At 46.1% G+C, this 21,481-nt stretch overlaps 1 protein-coding gene across 3 annotated transcripts in view; it reads right to left on the bottom strand.

The window, feature by feature from the left end:
• Nucleotides 1–254, bottom strand: part of MECOM (MDS1 and EVI1 complex locus) — a 331,033-nt gene extending 330,779 nt beyond the window's left edge. For all 3 annotated transcript variants that reach the window (XM_050308405.1, XM_050308404.1, XM_050308406.1), the window contains exon 1: nt 94–254. In XM_050308405.1, the coding sequence (XP_050164362.1) occupies nt 94–130 (37 nt within the window). In that variant the 5' untranslated portion in view covers nt 131–254. The remainder of the gene's footprint in view (nt 1–93) is intronic.
• Nucleotides 255–21,481: the final 21,227 nt, after the last annotated feature.

The raw sequence follows: 21,481 nt of genomic DNA, 5'->3' as shown, positions 1-21,481 counted from the left end.
TTGCCGGCGAGCTCCGCGGCGCACCAGACATGTCTATGCAACATGGCAGAGAGGGGAGGGTGAAAAGCCAAGAGAAAGGGGTATTGCACCTACTTGCGGCCAGCTTCCTCGCCCTGCCCTTGGATCGCATGCTGCCAGTCCCGCGGCCGATGCTGGCGTGGGGTTGGGGCGGGGGGCTCTTTTTTTTTGTCCTCCCGGAGCTTTTCCTCGTTTTTCGCTCCCCCTCTCCCTCTCTCCTCTCCCTCTCCCGCACACACACTCTCCCTTTCTCTCAATCCCGGCTCGCTATCTCTCCAGCATTGTCAGTTTGGACACCTTCGCACATGCGCACGGGCGGCTCCCCCCCGCTCTTCAACATTTCAGCGCCGCCAAAAAAAAGTTTGCAGCGATCCATCACCGCCGGTGGGGACCCTGACAGCCGGCACCGGGGCCGGGACGGGCCGGGACGAGGCGGGCAGCGGCCGCCGGGCTGCGCCACCGCGGCCGCGGGGCAGCCGCTCCGCCACCCGCGCACCCGCGAGGGGTCACGGCGGGGGAGACTCGCGATCCCGCGGGGCAGGGGCTGGAGAGGGGAGAAGCGACACCTTTTTTTTTTTTTTTTTTTTCCCCCTGCCTTTTTTTTTTTTTTTTTTAATGGGATATTAATACTGTGCTGGCGTCCTCGCAACGTTTAAATAGTTTATTCTCACCCGGCAGCAATTACCGTAGATCTCTCCGTATATACAGGCAGGGAGATATAATTTGATTACACGTTTTATTATGTATGCGTACCATGAAATCGTACACTTTCCCAGAGCGCACACTTTTTCGCCACCTTGAACTCGGCTCAGCCACCACCAGTTGGGCAGAAAAAAAGCGTTTTAAAAACAGTAACACCGACCGCTCTAATCTGTTTTAATTACAGGGTTTGCCAATCAAAGAGGGAGCGCGCAGAAATTGGGAACTCCTTTAGGGGATGGCTGTGTCCGAGGTATGAATCAATCCAAACTACGTATAGATTTTCCCCTGGTACAACCTCCTTGCATTAAACAGTTTTGTTCAATACCTTCCATGCGCTATTTATGTTCCCATTAATATCTGTTGCAAATCCTGCCAGACACCATAAAAGAAAATTACAGTCTTTCAGACTCGGGGCTGCGCCAGTACATACACGCTGCTCAACTTTTTGTTTTAATAAAATCCTCAGCATCGCCCCTTCCCCCTTCAATCCCTCACCCACACCCCCTATCCCCCCCGGCTGCCGGTGCCGCGGATCGGGGCCGCCCGTGGAGCCCCCCCGCCCGGCCCGGGCCTCCCGCACCCCACCCGTGACAGCCCCCGGCGTGGGGCGGGGGCACTGCGGATCCCACAGTGCTGCCCCGAACGCCCGACAGACGGGTGCAAGCGCTTGAACCCGCTCTGCGGAGCCGTCCTTGATGCCCGCCGTTATTTTTAAATTGTAACTGAGATTTATTATATTTTTTAGGACCGTATATCCACTCCACATCCCCTCGAAGCCGGGCAGGGGTGCATCCAACGCCCCCGAGAAGGAGGGGCAGGAGGGGCAGAAGGGCAGGGGGCTGCCTCCCATAGCCACAGCCCCCCCGCGCCCCTCGGGGTGCCCAGTCCGGGCTGTCCCGGGCGGAGCTGGGCCCCTCTGCCCCGGCATTCTCGGGGAGCGGCCACGGGTTGCGCAGGGGGATGCTCAGGGCAGGGCCGGGGCTGCCCTGAGGGTCCTGGCATCACCCTCGGGGTCCCGGCACTACCCGACCCCAGACCCCGCTCGCAGGCAGCGCCTCTCCTTGCGGGGCTGCACCGGGGTGTCCCCAGATCACCCCCCTCCGCACCGACCTGCGGCGCCGGTTCACTCGGGACGAATGAAAACGCCCGTGAACTTTGCAAAACTCCCTGCGTCTCTCACACCCCCTCTCCCGCGGTTCAAACAGAGATGCCCCCCAAAAAAAAAAAAAACCTCCTCCCGGACAGAGATGCGCGTCCTTCCCCGCACCCCGGGACCCGCTCCCGCACGGGCGGCCGAGCCCCGCGGCCGGGCCGGGGTGTTGCAGATGCGGGTTTCCCGGGCGGGCAGCCCTGACCCCGGCCGTGCCCCGCTGTCACCGCCACCTGCCCGCCGTCCCAGCGGCCCCGGGAGCCCGGCAGGTGCCGCGTCGCCCTCCCGGGGCACCGGCCGCGGTCCCGGGACGCCCCCGCCCGTTCCCCCGCCCGCCCGCCGGCCCGCGGGGTCATCCGCAGCGGCCCCACCAGGTTCGCCCCCTTCCCCGAAAGGTGCCAGGCAGCCCCCCGGGAATTCCGTTTCATTCCTGCGGGGAAGCTTCTCCGCGCCGGCAGCCTCCTCTCCCTTCCCGGTGGGAAGCAACCGGCCGCGGGGATGCGGGGTCGTTTTCAGCGGATCCACGGCCAGGAACACAGATTTAAATTTTGGGAATTTCTTTTCTTTTTTTTTTTTTTAATGCGTAGAGGGGTGGAATTAAATCTATTTCTAACACAGGCTGGGAGACCAAAGGCACCCCCTCACACACAGGTTTCAGTGCATTCCCTGTAACAGGAAATTTTCTCTTCCTTACATTATAATTGAGCAAGCCCCGCAGCCTACTTGGAGAAAAGTTGGAATTCTTCATCGAGGTATTTGTTGTGCCATTGTCTTTGTGCAGTGAACTTTACATCGTGTTATTCAATCTCAATCTATATTCTCCTAGCTACCAGTAAGATTAATTTAATCATTGTCATGCAATTATTAATACTGTTTACCCAACGCTTGATTTCAGGTTCGCTGTTAAGAAATTAAGCTTCTTCCTGGGTGACCGAAAAGCTATGCAGGGATTTCCAGTCCACGTCGAAATGAAACAGTCCTCTTTATTTAGTCTCAGAACTCCAGCTTTCAGCCACGGGCTCAATTAGCCAAAATGGAAACAATTTTCATTCATTGCAATAACTCACTGTTCTGCTGATCACTTTCAAAATATACACTTTATTATTATATGCTGACCTCGGTGCCGCGAAGTGGCAAGGCTAGAAAGAGGCAGAGGGATCTCTCCAGCCCCCTTGGGCTGTAATTATTAGAAATTAATTGGGTTCAGGACCCTGGGTAGCATGGGTAAATTAATAGCTTGTCTGGTTGTTTAAATCCGAATTCTCAGTCCACAGGAGAGCAGGGGAGGGAGGCTCTCCCTCCCCAAACCCGCCCCGGGAGAGCGCGGCAGGGCTGGGGCAGCGCCGAGCCGCCGGCTGATTTCCCTCCTTCTTTTCACCAGCGCATTGTTTTCGGGGAGCTATTTAGGGGTTAAAAATCAAAAATAAAGATCCTGTATACTTGGAGCTGTCGTGCGGGAGTAAAAGTGAAAAGGGAGCCTTAGGCAAAAGGAAATTACTGCAAGCCCGCGTGACCTTTCCGAGAGGTAATCAATCAAGTGATCAACAGGGATATTTATCATTGCTAGATGGGGCTACTTTACAAATGCACAGGAGGGGGGGCGGGGGGATATACACACACACATACACAAAAGTTTGGATAAACCCGGTAACTCTGAAGACAAATACGGAGACTTTAATCATTGGGAAGATTGCACATTTTCTTTTCTGAGCTCTCAGAAGGAAAGGAAAGGAGAAAACCACTGCAAAGTTTCCCAGCAGAAAATGCCTCCTGTGCTAGGTGGTCACATGGAAGCTGTCCACTTTGCTTTGCAGTCCTGGGAAAGGCTGGGAACGACAGATGTGATTAAAAAAAAAAAAAAAAAAGGCACCAAATACAAGAGAAAATAATAGAGAGAGATCGAGGCTTTGATAACCGGGCTCGGTGTTTGTTTTTATGTAATGTGTTTTTATTTGCTGGCTGGCTCGAAACTCGGAGCTGCGGAGCTCAGCCCTGCCTGCCTCCAGTCCCCGAAACGGTTAACTCAGAAAACATAACAAAAAAAAAAAAAAAAAAAAAAAAAAAAAAAAAAAAAAAACCACCCCATGCCCCCTACTATATGAAATCAGCGATCTGGTTCAATTAAACTTGCTCTCCGTAGCATAAAGCATCCACCACAATACAGGCAATGAAAACCAACAATAAAAGCCCATGCATTTTCTGCACAGTTTCCTTCTCCCTTGTAAAACATGCCGTCGTGTAAGCACCAGACATTTAATTTTGCTTCCTATAACTTACTGGATTCCTTAACAAACCTACCCTGACCACTTTTTTTTTTCTTTTTTTCTTTTTTCCCCTCCCTTTTCTTTATTTTTTTTCCCCACTTCGCGCCGTGCTCCACGCACACGCCAGCACAAAGCCTCCCTGTCTGCGCGCCGCGCTGCTGCCTCGAAACGACTTTCGAGGCCGGGGAGCACCCGCGGAGCCCACGCAGCGCCCCGGGGGACGCTGCGCGACCCTTTTTTGGGGAGAGACCCGGCGGGGGAGGGGGCGATGGGCGATAGCGCGCCCGCGTAAACTCCGCGCAGTGCTGCGGGGGCTCGCCCGGCCCCTGCGCGCCCCCGCACCGCCCTGCGCGCCCCCGCACCGCCCTGCGCGCCCCCGCACCGCCCTGCGCGCCCCCGCACCGCCCTGCGCGCCCCCGCGGTCTGCGGCTCCCCCTGGCGGTCCCGGCGCGGCACTGCAGGGCGCGGACACGGGGTGCGCGCCCCGCGCTGAACCCGCGGGGAAAGCGCTCCCGGTCCGGGTTTGCTTTACGGTCCGGTACCGGCGCCTGCCGGGAAGAGAAGCTCCCTCCGGGTTTCCAGCAGGCCTGGAATTGGCGTGTCCCTGGTGAAGGCGCCGCCGGGAACGCGGGGCCGGGAAGAATGAAGCGCATTCACTGGCGGGGGAGACGCGCGGAGCGGCGGCGAGCCCTGCAGAGCGCTCCTCGGGAAACGTTTCCCTGCGAAAATGGGACGGGGCGCCAACTGTGAAGCAGATCTTGTTTCTGCCTGTTGGAAGGACCTGGATTTCCACAGCACTGAGGCTGAAAGAAAAACAGGGGGAAAATGAACGGGCCAGAGGCAAGATTGGAAGACCGGGGTGGAGGCCCCTGTGGTAAATGGGGACACTGGAGAACTGAACCTGATTTTCTGCTTCCTTCCAGATTTCCTGTGCTGCTTTGAGTTGGTGCCTTTGCGTTCCTCCAGCCCTCACCTGAAATGGGCAGAGGTTTCCCTGAACCCAAGAGCTGAAGGTCTCTGTTTTAAGGTGCACAAGCAGGGTTGTCCTTGCCTTTGCCCCCGCCCCATCCCTCTAGGAGGTGGCAATGCAGGACCATCCCTGGACAAAAAGCAGGACTCACCTATTAACTAACTGCACCCAAAACACTAATTTACCACTATACCAAAGAGAGGTACAATCAATATTCGCAGCTCGAGCTCTTTTCTAAGTCTAAAAGCACTTTCAGGCCCAAGAAGTCGTATCCTCATATCCTCAAGAGGTTACCCCCAGTATGTCTTGCTCTTAAAGGGGCATCGGTGGAGAACATAATTAGAAAAATTAAAGAGGAGGAGGGGGAAAGTAATTACAGGCCACTAGAGAAAAACAAACATGTTCTGAATGTAGACAAAACGTTGAACAGAGGGGGAATTAATAGTACTACAAATCAGAAGGGAAAAATGCCAGCAGAGATCAGCAGAAAGTGAACATCCTATTTAAAGTGAAAATAGAAACAGTCAAAATCACAGAGAGGCACAGAGGGGTAAGGAATCTGAAAAGCAACCTGAAATCAAAATAAAGGAATAGGAGTAAATTTTACTCAGTATTCAGAGCTTAAGCTGATGCATGAGTGTTTAAAAAAACTGAAGCCCCACCATGCAGGTGAGAGAAAACCTCAGCTGATCAGACACAAGAGCGTTGTCATTTGTACCCACTGGGCCAGGCTCGCTCCCAGTCTGCAAAGTGAACTGGGCAAGACTGGAAAATCCCTGCAGAGGATGAAAGGGGGGGGTCCTGGTATGTTCTGTGACCTTCCCCTTCCTCCCTGGTCCTGTGGCTTCCCAGAAGGAGGGACCTGGGGACTGGTGAGATCTGGGCTTTGAGGAGCTGATGTCCCCTTCAGGTTACACAATGAAGGTGTGCAGCAGGGGCTGCTCATCTGTAACAAGTCAGTAAAACACTCCAGTGAAGCACATTTCCTTTTGCTGGAGCCACCTTCCCAAACAGGCCATGAAGGCTGGGGAAGATTTGGATATTAGGCTGTTTTAAGAAGATAATCTGACAAAAATGTGAGGGGTAAAACCGTAATTGGGTGATGGCAGAAAGGCGAGTAGTGCTGAAATGAATGAAATTTTGAAATGACGAAGTGAAATCATCTCTTTTGTGGGGTGAGAGCTGTGACACGACCAAGACTGTCATCACCAACGTGGGGCTCCCCTTTGCCGGGGCTTTATCTGCTTTCCCTCGCGGTGTTACCACCAGGCAAAGAGGGGGCTTCTTGCTGCCTGTCTTTAAAGGAGCCACAAAGGCAGGTTAACACATCAGCCTTTATAAAATCCACAAACCCATTTTTTTCCCCCTTTAAAGCATAAGGAACACATTCATATTTCACTCTCATTTCTCTCCAGCACAAAAGCACAGGGTCGGAATTAATGAGCAAAGTATTTGTGTGACGTTTTATATTGTATTGGCATTTATATAGTGCTTTTCACAGGCTTCATGTCAAAACCCTTTACAGGGCAATAAATCATATACCTTTCCTGATGAAATTGTGTGTAGGCAATTGGGCACCTATTCTGCCCTCAGCAATGTCCCACGTGTGAGACACGGGAAGTGTGATGAAACCTGCAGAAGTGGGTCTGAAAAAAATGGATGTAGGTCAAACCTTCCCCCCCTTAATATCCTGCAACATGTTAAAAAGTCTTTAGAGCCCACTTGAACAGCCACAGGAAAGACCTAACCTTAACATGACAAAGCTTCTATTACAGTCTGAATTACTCAACATGCAAATTGAATTGTGGGTCTTACACTTAACCTCAGGTTTCTTTGCCTCTGAATTTAAACAAGATGTCCATTTACATGGAAAATAAGGATTTTTCAATTGAGTTCATTTCTAAAAACAGTGTCCATTCACAAGACTGAACCCAAGTACCGAGTTTGGGATGTTGGGCTTTCTGTCAGCATTCACAAATATCCCTCCACACACGAAATTTGCAACGTGACAATGCATCTCTGCCCCGCTGGCATTTCCCTTCTTATTTGCAGTTTTTCAGATAAGCAAGAGTAATGAAGTTCTGAGAACTGTACACCCGATTGGACTGACTCTTTTACACGTCTATTTGCATTCCTGCCGTGTTTCCAAAGCCACTTTGGGGCAAGAAAAAAAAAAAAAGGAAAGTCATTTCAAGCCTTTTTCGGGGTTGGGAAGCAGGAGCTGGAGTTCTGCTCCCTTGTCTGTCTGGGAGATTCACAGAACTCTTGCCCAGTTCAGAGATTTTTGGATTCCACTGGTGCCAAAGGAAGCTTTGGGAGCGTCCCTCCTGGCAGACCTTCCCCCCACCCTAAAACTTCAGCACAATCACCCCCAGACTGCACAAAGGCAAAGGCTGAGAAGCAAATGGAAAATCTTTGCAGTAGCTCAACACCATTTGAAAGCCACTTTTCCACGTCCCCTATCTGTAACACGTGAAAACTGATAACATTCTGCACATACTGGCTGACAGTTCAAATGCACTGGAAACCAACCTAGTTATGATTTATTAGCCGGAAAAGCTGTTAGAATAATTTATAAGTGTGAAAGAATTAAAAAAAATACTGTTCTCCACCAAGCAGACATTTAGATTAGTTAATCTGAAATCAAGGTAATTCAGAAGTAGAACAAAAAATAAACAGGTAAAAGCACATTGCCTGGGTTCCATTAACTGCCATGGGCTGTGTCAGGAGTGGAGGGTTCTTGCATCTTTTCAGAGGTGATTAATGTCTTAATGTCTTGTGGGACCTGAGAATTAACTGTGCAGATGCACAGCCAGGGAATGAACTAACAGGGCCTGGTGTTGTACCGTGAGCTCTGCACCCACAAGAGCTCCCACTCACACACTGCTGTGCTCTGATGGCAACAGAACCTAATTTTATGTCTTGTTCCCATCTCGGTACACAACTTATTTAGTAGTTTAAAGGATGATCTGTGACTAATACACATGCACAGACCTCACTGAGAGGGATGACAACTGTAATTAAAACGGTCCTTTCGGTGGGAGGCACTCTCAGCATCACTAGTTCAAGCTGAAGTTCAAGAGGAACCAGAACACTGCAGCCTGAAAGTTCCATTCTTTCTGGCAGCAATACATTTGAAGATTAAATTAGATGAAATGTTTGTTACAACAAACGGACTTCTGTTAGCATTCAGGATTATGCTCCCAGTCAATGTTTATTATGCTTTTGGTCATATATATTCTAAAGGTCTCAATTTCCTACTTCCATAATTTTTTGATCAGTTTTGTTTAAACTGGGAGCCTTTTGCTTTTCACTTTAAAAATTACTGCTTCTTCTTAAAACTTCTAGCAGGTTATGGTATCTGGAATGAGTACTAAGAGAAAGGAAACAAGCTAAAATAAATTACTATCTAATCTAACCCATCTGACTACTTCTAAGGTACCTATTATTGTGGTATCAAAGTACTGGATCTCTGATAGCATGTGATCTTTGATCTTAAATTGGACCTCCAATAACATTTTTAATTAAACATCTTATTTGATGCCTGCTGGAGCTAAGATGCAAATAGCAGAACAGAAGTTAAGAGAGCAGGGAACAGAAAATGATGGCTGGTTATAGCAGGGTTATTGTACCAAAACAAAAGATCCCATCCTCCAGTCCAAGCGGAACTGAAACAAGGCTCAATGCTCAAAACCTGAGTAAAAACTACCCAGAAATGAACATGCTTTCAATTTATTAAAATTAATAGTGAAATAAACAGTTTGTCAGAAGCAAATCTGAAGTACTCACAAAGATAATTTAGAAAAATTGTAAATTTTTTTTTTTTTTTACTTCCTTTGTGCTCCAGTGCACAAATGCACTGCCAGACTTTGCACAACTACACCAGTAGTCAGTTTGGAAGCTATTTCTGAGAGATTTCGAGAGGGAAGGTGTCTTTAGAGCACCACTTTTTCAATTTGGGCAGGCTTAAATGAAAGCACATGTGGACACACACCTCACATCAGCAGAGGGTACACCCAGACAGTGCTTGCAGCAGCCGAGTGTGTCCAATTCCTTCCACGTCACACAGGAATTATTCCCTTGTGTGCTACGTGCTGCTACTTCTGCTTAGGACACAAGTCCATTTGCCATTGCTCAGAACTTTCTGCTGGATATGGAATCCCAGAAGAATTCCACCGTACCTAAACCCAACCAATACTAAAGTCCCATCAAGTTACAGCATCACAACACTTTGACTACCAAGTAGTCCTTTTTCAAGCTGCCTCTGGAAAATTTTCTTAAGTATTCCTATTTGTTTTCCACACGTTTTCTTTCATTTTGTGCTCTCAGCCATAATCTGAGCACAGTCTAAGAGCACAGCTCTTCAACCCTTTTTTTTCCCCAGCATCTTCCCAGAGGGGGATGAGCATATATGAGATTTAAATGTTTCTCTTTAATACAACTCCATGTAAAGATATCAGCATGAGGTCTCCAACAGCCTGGAGGAGCAGCCTCTCGGTATCTGCTGCCTGGAAAAAGGCAGAGTATAAGCAGTAGTCAACCCACACTATGAGGTCAAAATTCAGCTCTTTTATTTCAATTGTCACACAGATGATGACAAAAAAATTATAGCCACAACTACAGCAAGCAGTAAATAACAATAGATGTCATATTCCAGAGAGAACTACAGATGGAATTTCCATTTGTTTTACAATGCAGCTGGCATTGCTAACTGCAGGAACCAAAAAAGCCCATGAAGGTGAAGAGCCAAGTCAATTTGTGACTTCCCTTAGACAGAGCATCGTGAAGGGATCAGTTCCATCAGAACCATCCCATTGCCTTTAGAGCCCAGCAGACCCTTCCTGATAACAGAGCAATGCTCTACCCACATCTCACACTTGAGCAAAAGCAGCTGGTGTCTGCACAGGAGAATCTGCAGAACGAATCACAAAACCCTTTAGAAGAGGCAGGAGAGCGAAGATCTCATTTTTCTCCTTCCTCACATTTCCTAAGGTAACTGTGGTTTAGCCCCTTGGTTTTCATTTTTCAGGAAAGTCCTTAAGCCTAGTTCACAGCAGTCTCTATGGCTGAGGGCTCATTCATCAAGAGCAAAATCTCAGATGCAAAGTTCATGACGGAGTGGTGAGGTGCAAAGTTGAAAGAGAAGGAAAATAATTTTTCCCGTCCCAGAAATCCTTTCAAAATTTCAGAAGCACTCTCAATCACAACAAGATGACCTTAGAAGTGGGATTTGCTTGTTGCTTGGGTTTTTGTTTGTTTGTTTGTTTGCTTTTACAGAAGCACAGGAAAAAGAGCACTCTAACAACCTCATAACCCAGAATTAGAGCTCTCTTGGAATGTGAAGACTTTGGGGGTTAAATCCTTCTTCTCTGAGAGGCAGATCAAGGTTAGAGCATGCTCCCTCTAGAATCTAGCCTGAAAACAAACTTTTTATTACAGAAGTTTCCCTGAAACTGGCATGTTCCCACAAAGTGTTTCAGCGGTGAGAAATAAAGAGTTCCCAAATGCAAAGCACTGCCAAAAAATCCCCAATTGTTTCTAGCCAGTGAGCACGGAAATAGTGTTGCTTTGCCATCAGCAGAGGAGGATGTCCCTGTCCCTGTGGTGCTGTAAGGTCATGCTTCAGCTTGTCCCCAGCAACTTGTGTGTGCACCCACAGTGCCAGGTACCTGAAATAATGTAGGGACATTTGTAAATGCCTTTGAGCAGTTTGTGTTGCAGATGTTTGTATAAAAGGAGTAAGTGTGGCTAAAGAACACAGACAGAAAGCTACAGTGACCTCTCTTCTGTCCTCTTACAGCAATCTCTCTCCCTGCATTTACATACCCACACATTTAGGATGTGTGGAGAGATTCTGGAAATAAATCTTCCATAAAAATTTACTCTTCAAACCTACATTCTTTTAAAAGAGAGGTGGGATCCACCTGCCCCTTGTTCCCATGTTGGGAAAGGCCGGGAAGGAGAAGCTCTTAGTTGCCTAAAATTGAGTGCAAGGTGATAACTCCCTGATTTATCAGAGCTTGAAATCTTTCTGGGGGAGAAATCCTGAAGAGGAGCTGGCTGTAACAGAGCACAGCAGCAGCCATGGATCTCCTGGGAGGTTTGGTGGACACCAAACCAGAGGACGGTGTGAGTATCCCTGTTAGCTGAGCACAGCTGGGGGTTTTGGAGAGGGTACACTTTTCCTAATCAAACTAAGAGTGGCTGCTTCAGAGTCAGCACCTCTAGAGACCCCTCTTGCCTTTACCATTTGTGAGTGCTGGATGCAGTGGAGTATTTCATATCAGCATCTCTCTGTTAGGTTTACACATGCCTGTTATTCCCAATCCTTAAGAACAGCGATGCTTTGCAGTTCCAACGCATTAATCAACCCACACCAACTCCATCTTCTTTTTCCCAAATTCCTTTGCTGTCCCCAAAGAGGCAGCACAACACCTGCTATCGTCCCAACAAAGCAAGTGCTATCAGAGACTACATTACAGACCAGAGAACACCTCCACTGGCTGCTCTCAATCAAGATCCAGCTGAGCAAAAGAAATCTTGCTTTCTTGCTGAAGAAGACCTCACATGCTCAAAACAAACCTGAGAGAACTCAAATGCTTCATACAATCTTTAATTAATTCTATCTAGCCACACAGCAGTCTGAGAAGCTGCAGTGTTTTATATATATATGACCTCCTTATGTTTCACTATTTACATTGTGTTATTCTCTGGCTATTTCCCAACTTTATTCAACCACCCCAGAGATCAATTTAGGCACCAAAATAAAGTATGATCTTATCTTTGCACTGCACAGAAAACCGAAACAAAATTTCTCACGGGAGGCAGGGGTTAAGGCACTGGACTGGGTGTCAGAGAAGTGGTGTTCTATTCTTGGCTCTACCACTCACTTGCTGTGGGAGCTTGTAGAGCAAGATATAGAGCAGGAATGGAGACTCCAGCCAATAAATTCCTCCTCTGTTACTTTTCCTCTTTCATTATGCATGAGAGTGAGTTTTTCCAGCATTCAAGCATGCATCTGAAAGCTGGGGAAACACGATTCAACCAAAATACAGAACCAGCAGAGAAAGAAAATGAGTGGAAAACATCAATTACAAAGTTTTCTCGGGCGCCTGTGAAGGACTGAAGCAGGATCTCTACTCACACAGCAAAGATAGAGACCCAAATCCAGGCCCAGTTTCAGCAGGCATTGCTCCAAGGACTCCACTGGACCTGCACGAGGGCTGACCTTGGCCTGCTCTGCTGCTGCTCCTCCATCCATGTACTGCTTCAGGGAAGTTTCCTGAGGCAGAGAACTACAAAGACTCAGGCCAGGGGGGAGAGGGTTTGCTTCATTTTTTACAAAAATAGGGACCTACCCTTCGGTTTTGAAATAAGCAACGTGACTTTTGAAAAGTAAAAATGGAACTCGTTGGGGCAACTTTGGTTCAAAAGCTGCAGCTGAGACTATGACAGACCCAGAGTAAGCTCCTACTGGAAGCACCACATTCTGCTTCGAGCCGTGTTTTAGATGCTCAGTGCAGGCTCAAGTCGTTCGCTGACAGCTTTACAGGCAGGTCCCAGACCCTTCAGGCTCACAGAAACAGAAAACCAATCTAGTTGTAGAATATTGTTCAATATTAACTTCTTTCTAAACTTTGTAGATGATATGTGGGAATAGTATATGCCTTGTTTTAAACGTTTAAGGCTTGTATGAAACCAAAGACTGACCAATAACCTCCCAAAAGCAGCTGCTGTGCAGTGTCAGTTCTCCAACACAGGTAACCCCGGTTCTACTTTATAATAAAATATACTAACTTGGCCAAGAAGAGGAAAATTTCTTAGTCAGTCCATCCCTCAAAGTGCCAGGTTTTCAAAATCTTTTGGTTTGAAAGTCTAGCACACCTGGACCCCTTTAAGGTGACCAAACATAGGATTTATCCAGTCATAAGTGATTTATTAGAAATGTGAGCACTGAACACTGGTCTCCTTTACATACAAAAGTGTTTGTTCCCTCCTCTTTTTCTTCATGTCAAACCTCTAATATTTTTTATTTTTCAGGGCCTGTAACAAACTGTCCCAGCCAGGTCACTCAGGAAGAACTATCTCCTTAATGTATGAGAAAAAATCCTTCCCATTTTATACTTCCTAAAGTTTCCCCAGTATTTTAATTGCTGAAATATTAGGTAACCACAGCCTTCAATCTTTAATCTAACTGCAGGCCACACTTGATATATAACAATTATTTCTTAATAAAATGTAATTATAAAAAAAATCCCAGGCAGTCTCAGAGAATGTGCAACTGAAACTCTTAATATACCTGAGGGATTATTTTCACGCTTACCTCTATTAGGCACTATATAAAACACAGGATTTCTTGGGACGTTATCAACAAAGGAGAAATTATTATTTTTTTTTTTTTTTTTTTTTTAAACCTGCTTTTTACTGATTGCATTATCGAATTCAATTTTATTAGCTTGGATCTTCTGGGAAGGATATGATTTTAATAATGTATAAAAGGTTTGCCTGGTAGTTGGCTGTTGGCTTTTACTCGATACTTGATGTAATCTGTAATTGCTGTAGCAGCTCCTATGTTGGCCAGTGCTTTAAGGTCACTGGAAAGCTCTGCTGTGTTGTACCGGGTGTACAAGAACATCCTCCTGGTGATTGATGGCTACACCCTGTGGAAATGTTTTCATTTTGCCCTTGGAGCATTCCTTTAAGGAATGCTGTCAGTGTGTATTCCTCCTTGTCAGGCAGTACATGGTCCTTGGGAACCTGGGGACAGCCCAGGACCTGCCTTTGCACCAGCGAGTTTTCAACGGCATCTCCTTGGGGTCTCACATTTGGTTCCCAAGCTTTCAACCAGTGAATGTGCATATCTCCTATTTAGGTGAAAAGCCTCATTTAAAGGGCATATTTTACCTTGCACAAGCATTAAGATGGGAAACGTTCAAGCCCTCACTACACTTAAAAAGAAAAAAAAAAGGAAAATAGAGCATTGCAGGACTTGGCTTCGAGAGAGCTGACTTTCACCTTTTAAAATATTGTTCCTTCTTGCAATATTTTTCTTTAAGCTGTATCCCTGAACTATCTGAAACACTTGGCCAGAACTCATGGCAGAGAAACACCCTTAAGATGTGATGGGAACTGGAACTGGCTTCTATTACAAGACTAAACTGTGTTTTAAAGTGTAACATTACAGTGCTGTAGCTGAACCCCGTGACACAGCGGGCTCACCAGCCAGAGAGTCACCTGCAGCTTCACGTGTCACCTGCCTTGGTGGTACTACCAAGATACACTTGGAAATGGAAGCAAACCACTGGAAATACTCCAGGACTGCTGAATCCCCAAGCTTATTAAACCTGAGCTTTACACTCACAAGATTTCCATGAAACAGACTGACAACCAGAACAACCATCACTATTAATCACGGGGTCAGCGATTTAACTGTTAGTCCACATGTGTTTGTGATCCTCACTGGATGTTAACCAACTTTTTGTCCCGGTGACAAACGTTTGCTGCATTAAAAATGGCATTCCTGGAGGAAAAAAATCGCTATGGAAAGTCCTCGTGGCTGAAGAATGAAAAATCAACTTGGTAGAAAAAAGGGATGATATCAAAATGCTGATTAATGGGTAATTTTTTTTTTTTTTCCTGTGCTGGCCAACACCACCTTTAGGTTCTACACATTATTTCAGGTAAATTCTTCACTGAAAGGTTCTTGTGCATTCACAAAGAAAATCAGAAGAAAGAATCCACTTGTCATTTTTCAGAATTTGCCATCTATTTTGATAGTTTCAAGTTCAATTGCTCTCTCTGAAAGCAATTGGAACACGGACTTCTAAGCCATAAGAATAGAAATATTTAATTCTCTGAAGTATTTTCTGTAAAATACTTCATCAGTGATATTTTGGCATCAAAAACACCAATTAAAAAATCATTATCTTCACCTCCAACAAAACAAAACAAAACAAGGCTCCTTGAGATGGGTTTTAAAGATTTTGTTTGTTTGGTTTTTTCAGTATAGAACTTCATATGTTTTAGTTAGTTGGTTACCTGTTTTCTCAGGGACATCCATAAATTTCATGTTCAATAAACAACCCGCTGTCTGTGGAGATGGGTGTTCCTGTCCATTGTTTAGCCAAGAATGACTGTGGGTTTTCTGCATCTCCCAGCTCACGTTGAGTTCCCCCTGGGACCAGGTGAATTTAAACCATAGACAAGAGCCAGGAGGACTTTATTTCCCCTAATATCAAATTAGCTTAGCTCTTATTGCAAATTTAAACCTGCTGTTGTACTCATCAGCTGAGTTGCATCATTCTTATTATCTGGAAAAAAAAACCAAACAAACAAACACAACACAGTAAAAAACTCAAAAACCACTAATATTTTTATATCCTGCATGGCCAAGTGTGCAGGTTTATTTTTTTTGCTGTAAGTAAAAACAACCTGAAATCAACATTAATACAGAAGAAAGCTGCTGCTCAACACATCAGTGAGAACCCCCGTTACCTGTAAGGCCACCACTGTAATCCCTGATAATTTCTTGGGAGCAGAATCAAAGGACTACGGCGGGCAACTTCAATACAAAAAAAAATCCAGCCAGAATAAATAGAGAAAACATGAAAACAGTCATTTTCTGGCACTCCGTTTGAAAGGAAGAGTTAAATTAATACATGAAAAGATCCTATCAGCTCTGACTTGTCTGAGTTATTAATTGAGCACCTTCTTGGAAACACGCAGATAAAGACGTGTACCTCAGAGAATACGAGATAAGAGGCGAAGGACAGGGAGAGAAATTAGCAGTTTCGCCGGTTCACTCCCTTAATTGTCGAGTGAAGGCTGTTCAAAGCTGCCTGGAGCAGCACAGTTTGAAACGGTAACGAAAGTGTGGGCTGATGATGCAGAAGATAAAAACTTCAGGATTATCCTTAAACGTACTTATCTTTAGACACAGAAGAGGCTGCAAAGCCAGCTGAACGATATAAAGCTGCTCTAAAACAAGACAAATATCTGCTCCATGTGTTATAAGCAGTTCAAGCTGCTTCCTGTGATGAAAAACATGGACTGTACGGTAGACATACTACAGCTAAGTACAATAGATCCCATGATACAGTTGTTTAAAGGAATATTAGAGTGATGAAAGAAGTGATGGAATTCCGCTCTTTAGGAGGCTCAGAGGCTGGACGGGACTTGGTAAACGTTCCTGATCCTGGAAGTTTGCGACCTAGAAGACAGTTTTATGCACGAAGAGCCTGGTCCCTCCGGAAACAATAGGGCTCGATGGGTCTGTGGCCCCGGGCCAGGGGACAGGCGGATGACGCTGCTGAGCACTTCCCATCCACAGCCTCCACAGGGGGTCAGGATCCCCACCCCCGGTTTTATGGAGCAACAATCCAAGAAGCTCAGAAGGGCACATCTGGACCCAGTAGCAGCCCTGGGACCAAACCCCCTTCATCGCTTCGTTTCAGGCAGTTTTTTTCTCCCTTCTGCCTCGTTTTGTCCCCCACGGAGCCCAGCGAAGCGCCCAACTGTACCATTCAGATAATACCAGTACAGTCCTAAGAAACAGCCTTATTAAAATACTAATTGCAGGGCTAAAACGTTCACCACGAAATTATCACGGCTGCCAATATCCCATCATTAATGTACGAAAGTCTGATTATCTTTTCAACAAAAACAGAGAAATTCCAGCCTTTAAACTCGTTATCATCGCAAACCAGAGTGTTATGATAATGCACGAGAACTTCAGTTTGCAGCTGTAAAATTCCCAAAAGTCTTGTGACTCGGCTGGAACTTTGTTATAGATGATTACCTTCCTCACTCACACAACTCCCACATTCGCTTTTGGGAAACAAAGTGTATATTCCACAAAAGCCAACAGCAAATTTATTGAAATAAATGAGAAATGTGGAAAGCGATTTTTTCCTGCAACGTATTGCTGTGTACTGGAAAGGCTGATGTTTGCACACCCAGTTTCAAATCACACAGTGCATTTTCAGAGGCAAAAGTAAAACTGAAGATCTGCAAATGCTGGTCTCTGACACTATTTTAAACGGGGTCAAGTTGTCAGAATAATTTATCAATTTATCCATTATCCTAAACAGGACAGACAGGAAATAGAATTCTTCAATTTGTGCAAAGATATGTTTTAATTAGTTTCTCAACCAAACTGAAAGTTAGTGCTGTTTTGAGCAAACTTGAAAGGGAACAAAAATCTAGTGTTAACCAACATTTCTCAATCACTTGAGTTTATCTATAATATACATTGAAAAGTGGACTTTAAATACCTGACTTCAATACAGAACTTTGCTGTGAAGCATAAACTTCGTCTTTCCAAACTTTTGCTTTCGAGTGGATTCTATAAAAATTTGTTTTAAACACAAATCTTTCGATTTAATGGCAGTTTGCCTGCAGTTGGGGGAGAAAAAAAAAAAAAAAAAAAAGTATTTACACATAGTTTTACTTAAATTCCTACCCAAGAATGATCCTCCCTGAACATTCAATTCTGTAATGCACCGAGCTCCACTCGGATGTTTTACAAATGAACGTCTGTTGCCATCTACCGTCGGAAAAATAGGATCAACAGCAAGAGCACATCCCACACACCTTCACAGCACACACAAGACCTAGAAAACAAAGGCTTCAGCAGCCACAGGGGAGCAGCCAACCCTGATGAAATCTTTGAAATACAAATATTCAACTGACCAAGGAGAAGTAGAAAAAAGTGCCTTCTACTGCTGCACCATTATCATTTCAGGCACAGCTGGGAAGTGTACACGGATCCAAACACTGTCAACTGTCCTTTCTGTACAGACCTGAGGGCTTGAAACACTTTACCCAGAACCTCAGCTAGAGTTGAATATACACGACTTAAAATAGCAACTAATAAAGCTTAATATTAATACACTAACAGGCCCACCCAAGTTACAATCATTTCAGGCCTCTGCAGCCTGGAAACTGTAAATGCAGGGGGTAAAAGCTGCCCCCCAGCTTTCTGAGCAAAGGCCATGCAGTGCAAAGCTCTGCAGACCTGCTCTGACCCCCCCAGCAGGTCAGAGTCACCGAGTACAGCACCAAGACCCAGAGCAGTTCTCCCAGGCTCTCATGCCAGAGGTTTAGCAGAGCCTGGGGTTGCTTTTTTCCAGACTTCTTCTGGATAGAACTCCCCAGCTTAGGAGCGTTAAGCTGAATGCAGAGAACTGGGCAAAGAAAAGTACAGAGAGTTGTTATATTCTTAAACCATCTCTAGTCCATGTTTTTTAGTATTTACAAAGATTTGATTGCATGACTTCACTTTCCCATTGAATTGCTCATGTAAAAATGATTGAGATGTATGCTTCTTCCATTCCCTCTGCTGATAAACATCCTGAGATACCACATCCAACCATGCTTTCAAAGTACCCCTTGTTGAGGCAATCTACAAACAGAATTAGGGTAGGGTTCTATTAATGTTTGCCAGACCTGTCGGAGGTTAAACAGCCTTTGAATTAAACCATTCTTTACTCTTTGATAATTATTATTTCTCCTTAAGACACTTTTTGTTGTCTCTTGAGCAAGGTCAACTTGAACTGTTTTGTTCGACTCAGTATCGCAGTTCAACGTTAACTCTGCTCAAGCTGTTCCTACAAAGTCTGCGTGTGCTGCCACCTCTGCCAACAGCTCTGGGAAGCATTTAGCAGAGTTTACCCTGAGTGAAAAAATTCCAGCTTTTCTGTTGGTCATTTCAAGTACGTAGCAAAGTGCACTTTAAATTTGCACACAAAGTTATACCGACATGTGAATCTATTCTAATTTGCTTAAGTTTGTCCATCTTTGCATACAAATTGAATTTAAACCTTCCTTGGTCTGTTTGTTGTGCACTGACACATCACACACAACCCAAACAATCGTGGTTGTTTTTAAACTAATGCAAGAAAGCTAAAATGTAAACTGGAAACAGAGTAATGAAAGAGTAATGTAAGACAAAATCCTGCTGCTTTTCCAAACAGCAAGTTGTTCAGGGGGTGGAAGAGGGTAACAAAGTTGAGAGGTGGCTGAAGGCAGAGCCAGGAGTGGAACACTCAGGACCCTGCCTGCCACACAGCACCACAGCTGGAATCAACCCTGGCTGGGATTCCATGCTTAGAAATGTGCACTGGAAAATGTGGTAAAGGGGGAGTTACAGTGGTCCCTTCAGGGCCCCACATCTGTCAGCTCCCCAGACACCCTCAGAAGTGGGCTGTTTGCACAAGCATGGTAATGTTACCCCTCCTGCTATCCTCTCAATTCCATGGCATCTCCTAAGGGATTTCACCCACGCTGTGCTGATTTTTTTTTTCTCGGTTCTCCCCAGAAGAGGAGCGATTTCCCACAGGGACAGAAAACTCCAGGGTGTTTGGGAACAGCACACTGAGAGGTGACTATGCAAAAAGAAGACAACCCCAGGCACACACGAGTGCAGTGAGGCCATCTCGTGCTGCTGGGGTTTCAGGCAGTGCTGCGTCACCTTTGGCCAGAGCACTGTCCATGTGCCCAGCCTGGTACAGCAGATGCGTGACTGACCTCGAGCAGTGAGAACACCTTCAGCAGACACCAGCAAGCCCTCCTTCAAAGCTCACTGTCCAAACATTTCCCCCGGAACCTCCTGACAGCTTGGTGTTAATTCTCGAGCATCTGGCATTCAACAAGTCACCCAGGATGCAAAGCCCTAAATCCCAAACCAACTGTGTGGTAGCCCAGAGTATGAACCTCAATAGTGTGCTTCCATAACTATGGAGCACAAGAGCCCCTCTTCTCCCAAAAATCATCACCTGATCACAAACTTCTCAGTGCACACAAGCTTCAAACAAACTACTGGATTTTTTAAAAGAAAAAAAAAAAAAAGGAAATCTGGAGACATTAAGAAGAGCACTCACACTCTGAGGGAAGAAAATCAACTCAATGCCACACAACTCAAGCTCAGCACCGAGGTGGAGCTGGCCCTCCCTGAGGTGCTGGCTCTCACAGGTATCTGCTGCCAGGGGAGTTCTGCTTGGAGGGGAGACACTGGATATAATTCCTTTGACACAGTTGGGAACGGTTTAAAAGTCTTCAGGGGAGAAATATCACCGAGAGCTTCTTTTTTCGTTCCTAAAAAGCCACACCTTTCACTGTTTTACTGGGGACAGGAGGGTACCTGCAGACTGTTCAGAAACAGTAGCAACAGCTCCATTTGTTGTAGTCCCTGCAACAATACCCCACTGCACGGTTTTCCTTGCTTCCACAAATACATGGAAACAAAAGTAGACCGAGCTCTCTGTTCCTTAGCATTTTTTCTCTGACACGTGGATCTGATACTTCTTCATGCATGCAGAAACTTGGCAGTTTAAGCTTATTGTCTCTTTCAGAAGTGACACTGAAAAAACCAAAACCATTGTAAATGCCACAAAACCAGATACATTTAGGAGACAAGACTTTTCTCAGAGAATTGTAAGACGAGGCGAGTTTCATCTGAAAAATGTAGTAAGCACATGAAATATCTTGGCTTTGCATGTTTAGTCACGAGTCTGAAATGAATTATTTGATGCTAAGTGAAAGCTGTTGCTCGGCAACAAGATAAAACAGTGAAAACACAGTTGTTTGAACCAAGAAAGAACATTACCAGTGGCAGAACCAGTGCTAGCTTTAGTTGGTTCGGGTTTATTAAGCAACATTCAGATTCCACTAAAAGAAAGGACCTACACGTCCTTAAGAGTGTGGGGTCGGACCCTCCCGTTTCTACTTACTCTGGCAGCAGAAGGTTTCTTTCGAAGGGAATTAAAAAATTTAAGTACCCAAGTTGACTCCCGTCCGTAGTGCAAAGAAAAGGAGGCCACAAGATGGCACTGGTCAAACGCTGAGGAAATTATGGAAGGGTTGATAAATGTGAGCACCGAGTGATGCCCGAGCCGGGTTTGTAGGGCCACGTCTGTTCCCTGCTGAGGCTTGGGATGGGGCAGCAGGGCACCCTCGGCTCCATCGCACAGGCAGCTCCAGGGAACCTTCTGCAAGTGGTTGTTACCCAGAAGGTCCGGCCTGGGGCCAGAATTTATCAGCACAGATATCTGAAGAGCCCATTCCCATGAGGGTGATGGCTCAAGGTGGGCTCTGGGCACTCCTCCTTCTGGAAAGCGGTTCTGTGGCTCTGCACAGCATGGGCAGGTTTGGTGCTGTGCCTGGTACATCTCAGGCAGGTTTGGTGCTGTGCCTGGCACATCTCAGGCAGGTTTTGGTGCTGTGCCTGGCGCATCTCAGGCAGGTTTGGTGCTGTGCCTGCACATCAAGGGCAGGTTTTGGTGCTGTGCCTGCACATCAAGGGCAGGTTTGGTGCTGTGCCTGCACACCAAGGGCAGGGTTTGGTGCTGTGCCTGCACATCAAGGGCAGGTTTGGTGCTG

The sequence above is a fragment of the Myiozetetes cayanensis genome, unplaced genomic scaffold, assembly GCF_022539395.1.
Source record: "Myiozetetes cayanensis isolate MyiCay16 unplaced genomic scaffold, myiCay2020 scf13, whole genome shotgun sequence".
Lineage (NCBI taxonomy): Eukaryota > Metazoa > Chordata > Aves > Passeriformes > Tyrannidae > Myiozetetes > Myiozetetes cayanensis.
Note: the sequence above shows the minus strand (reverse complement) of the source record. Positions and strands in the feature narration are given on the sequence as shown.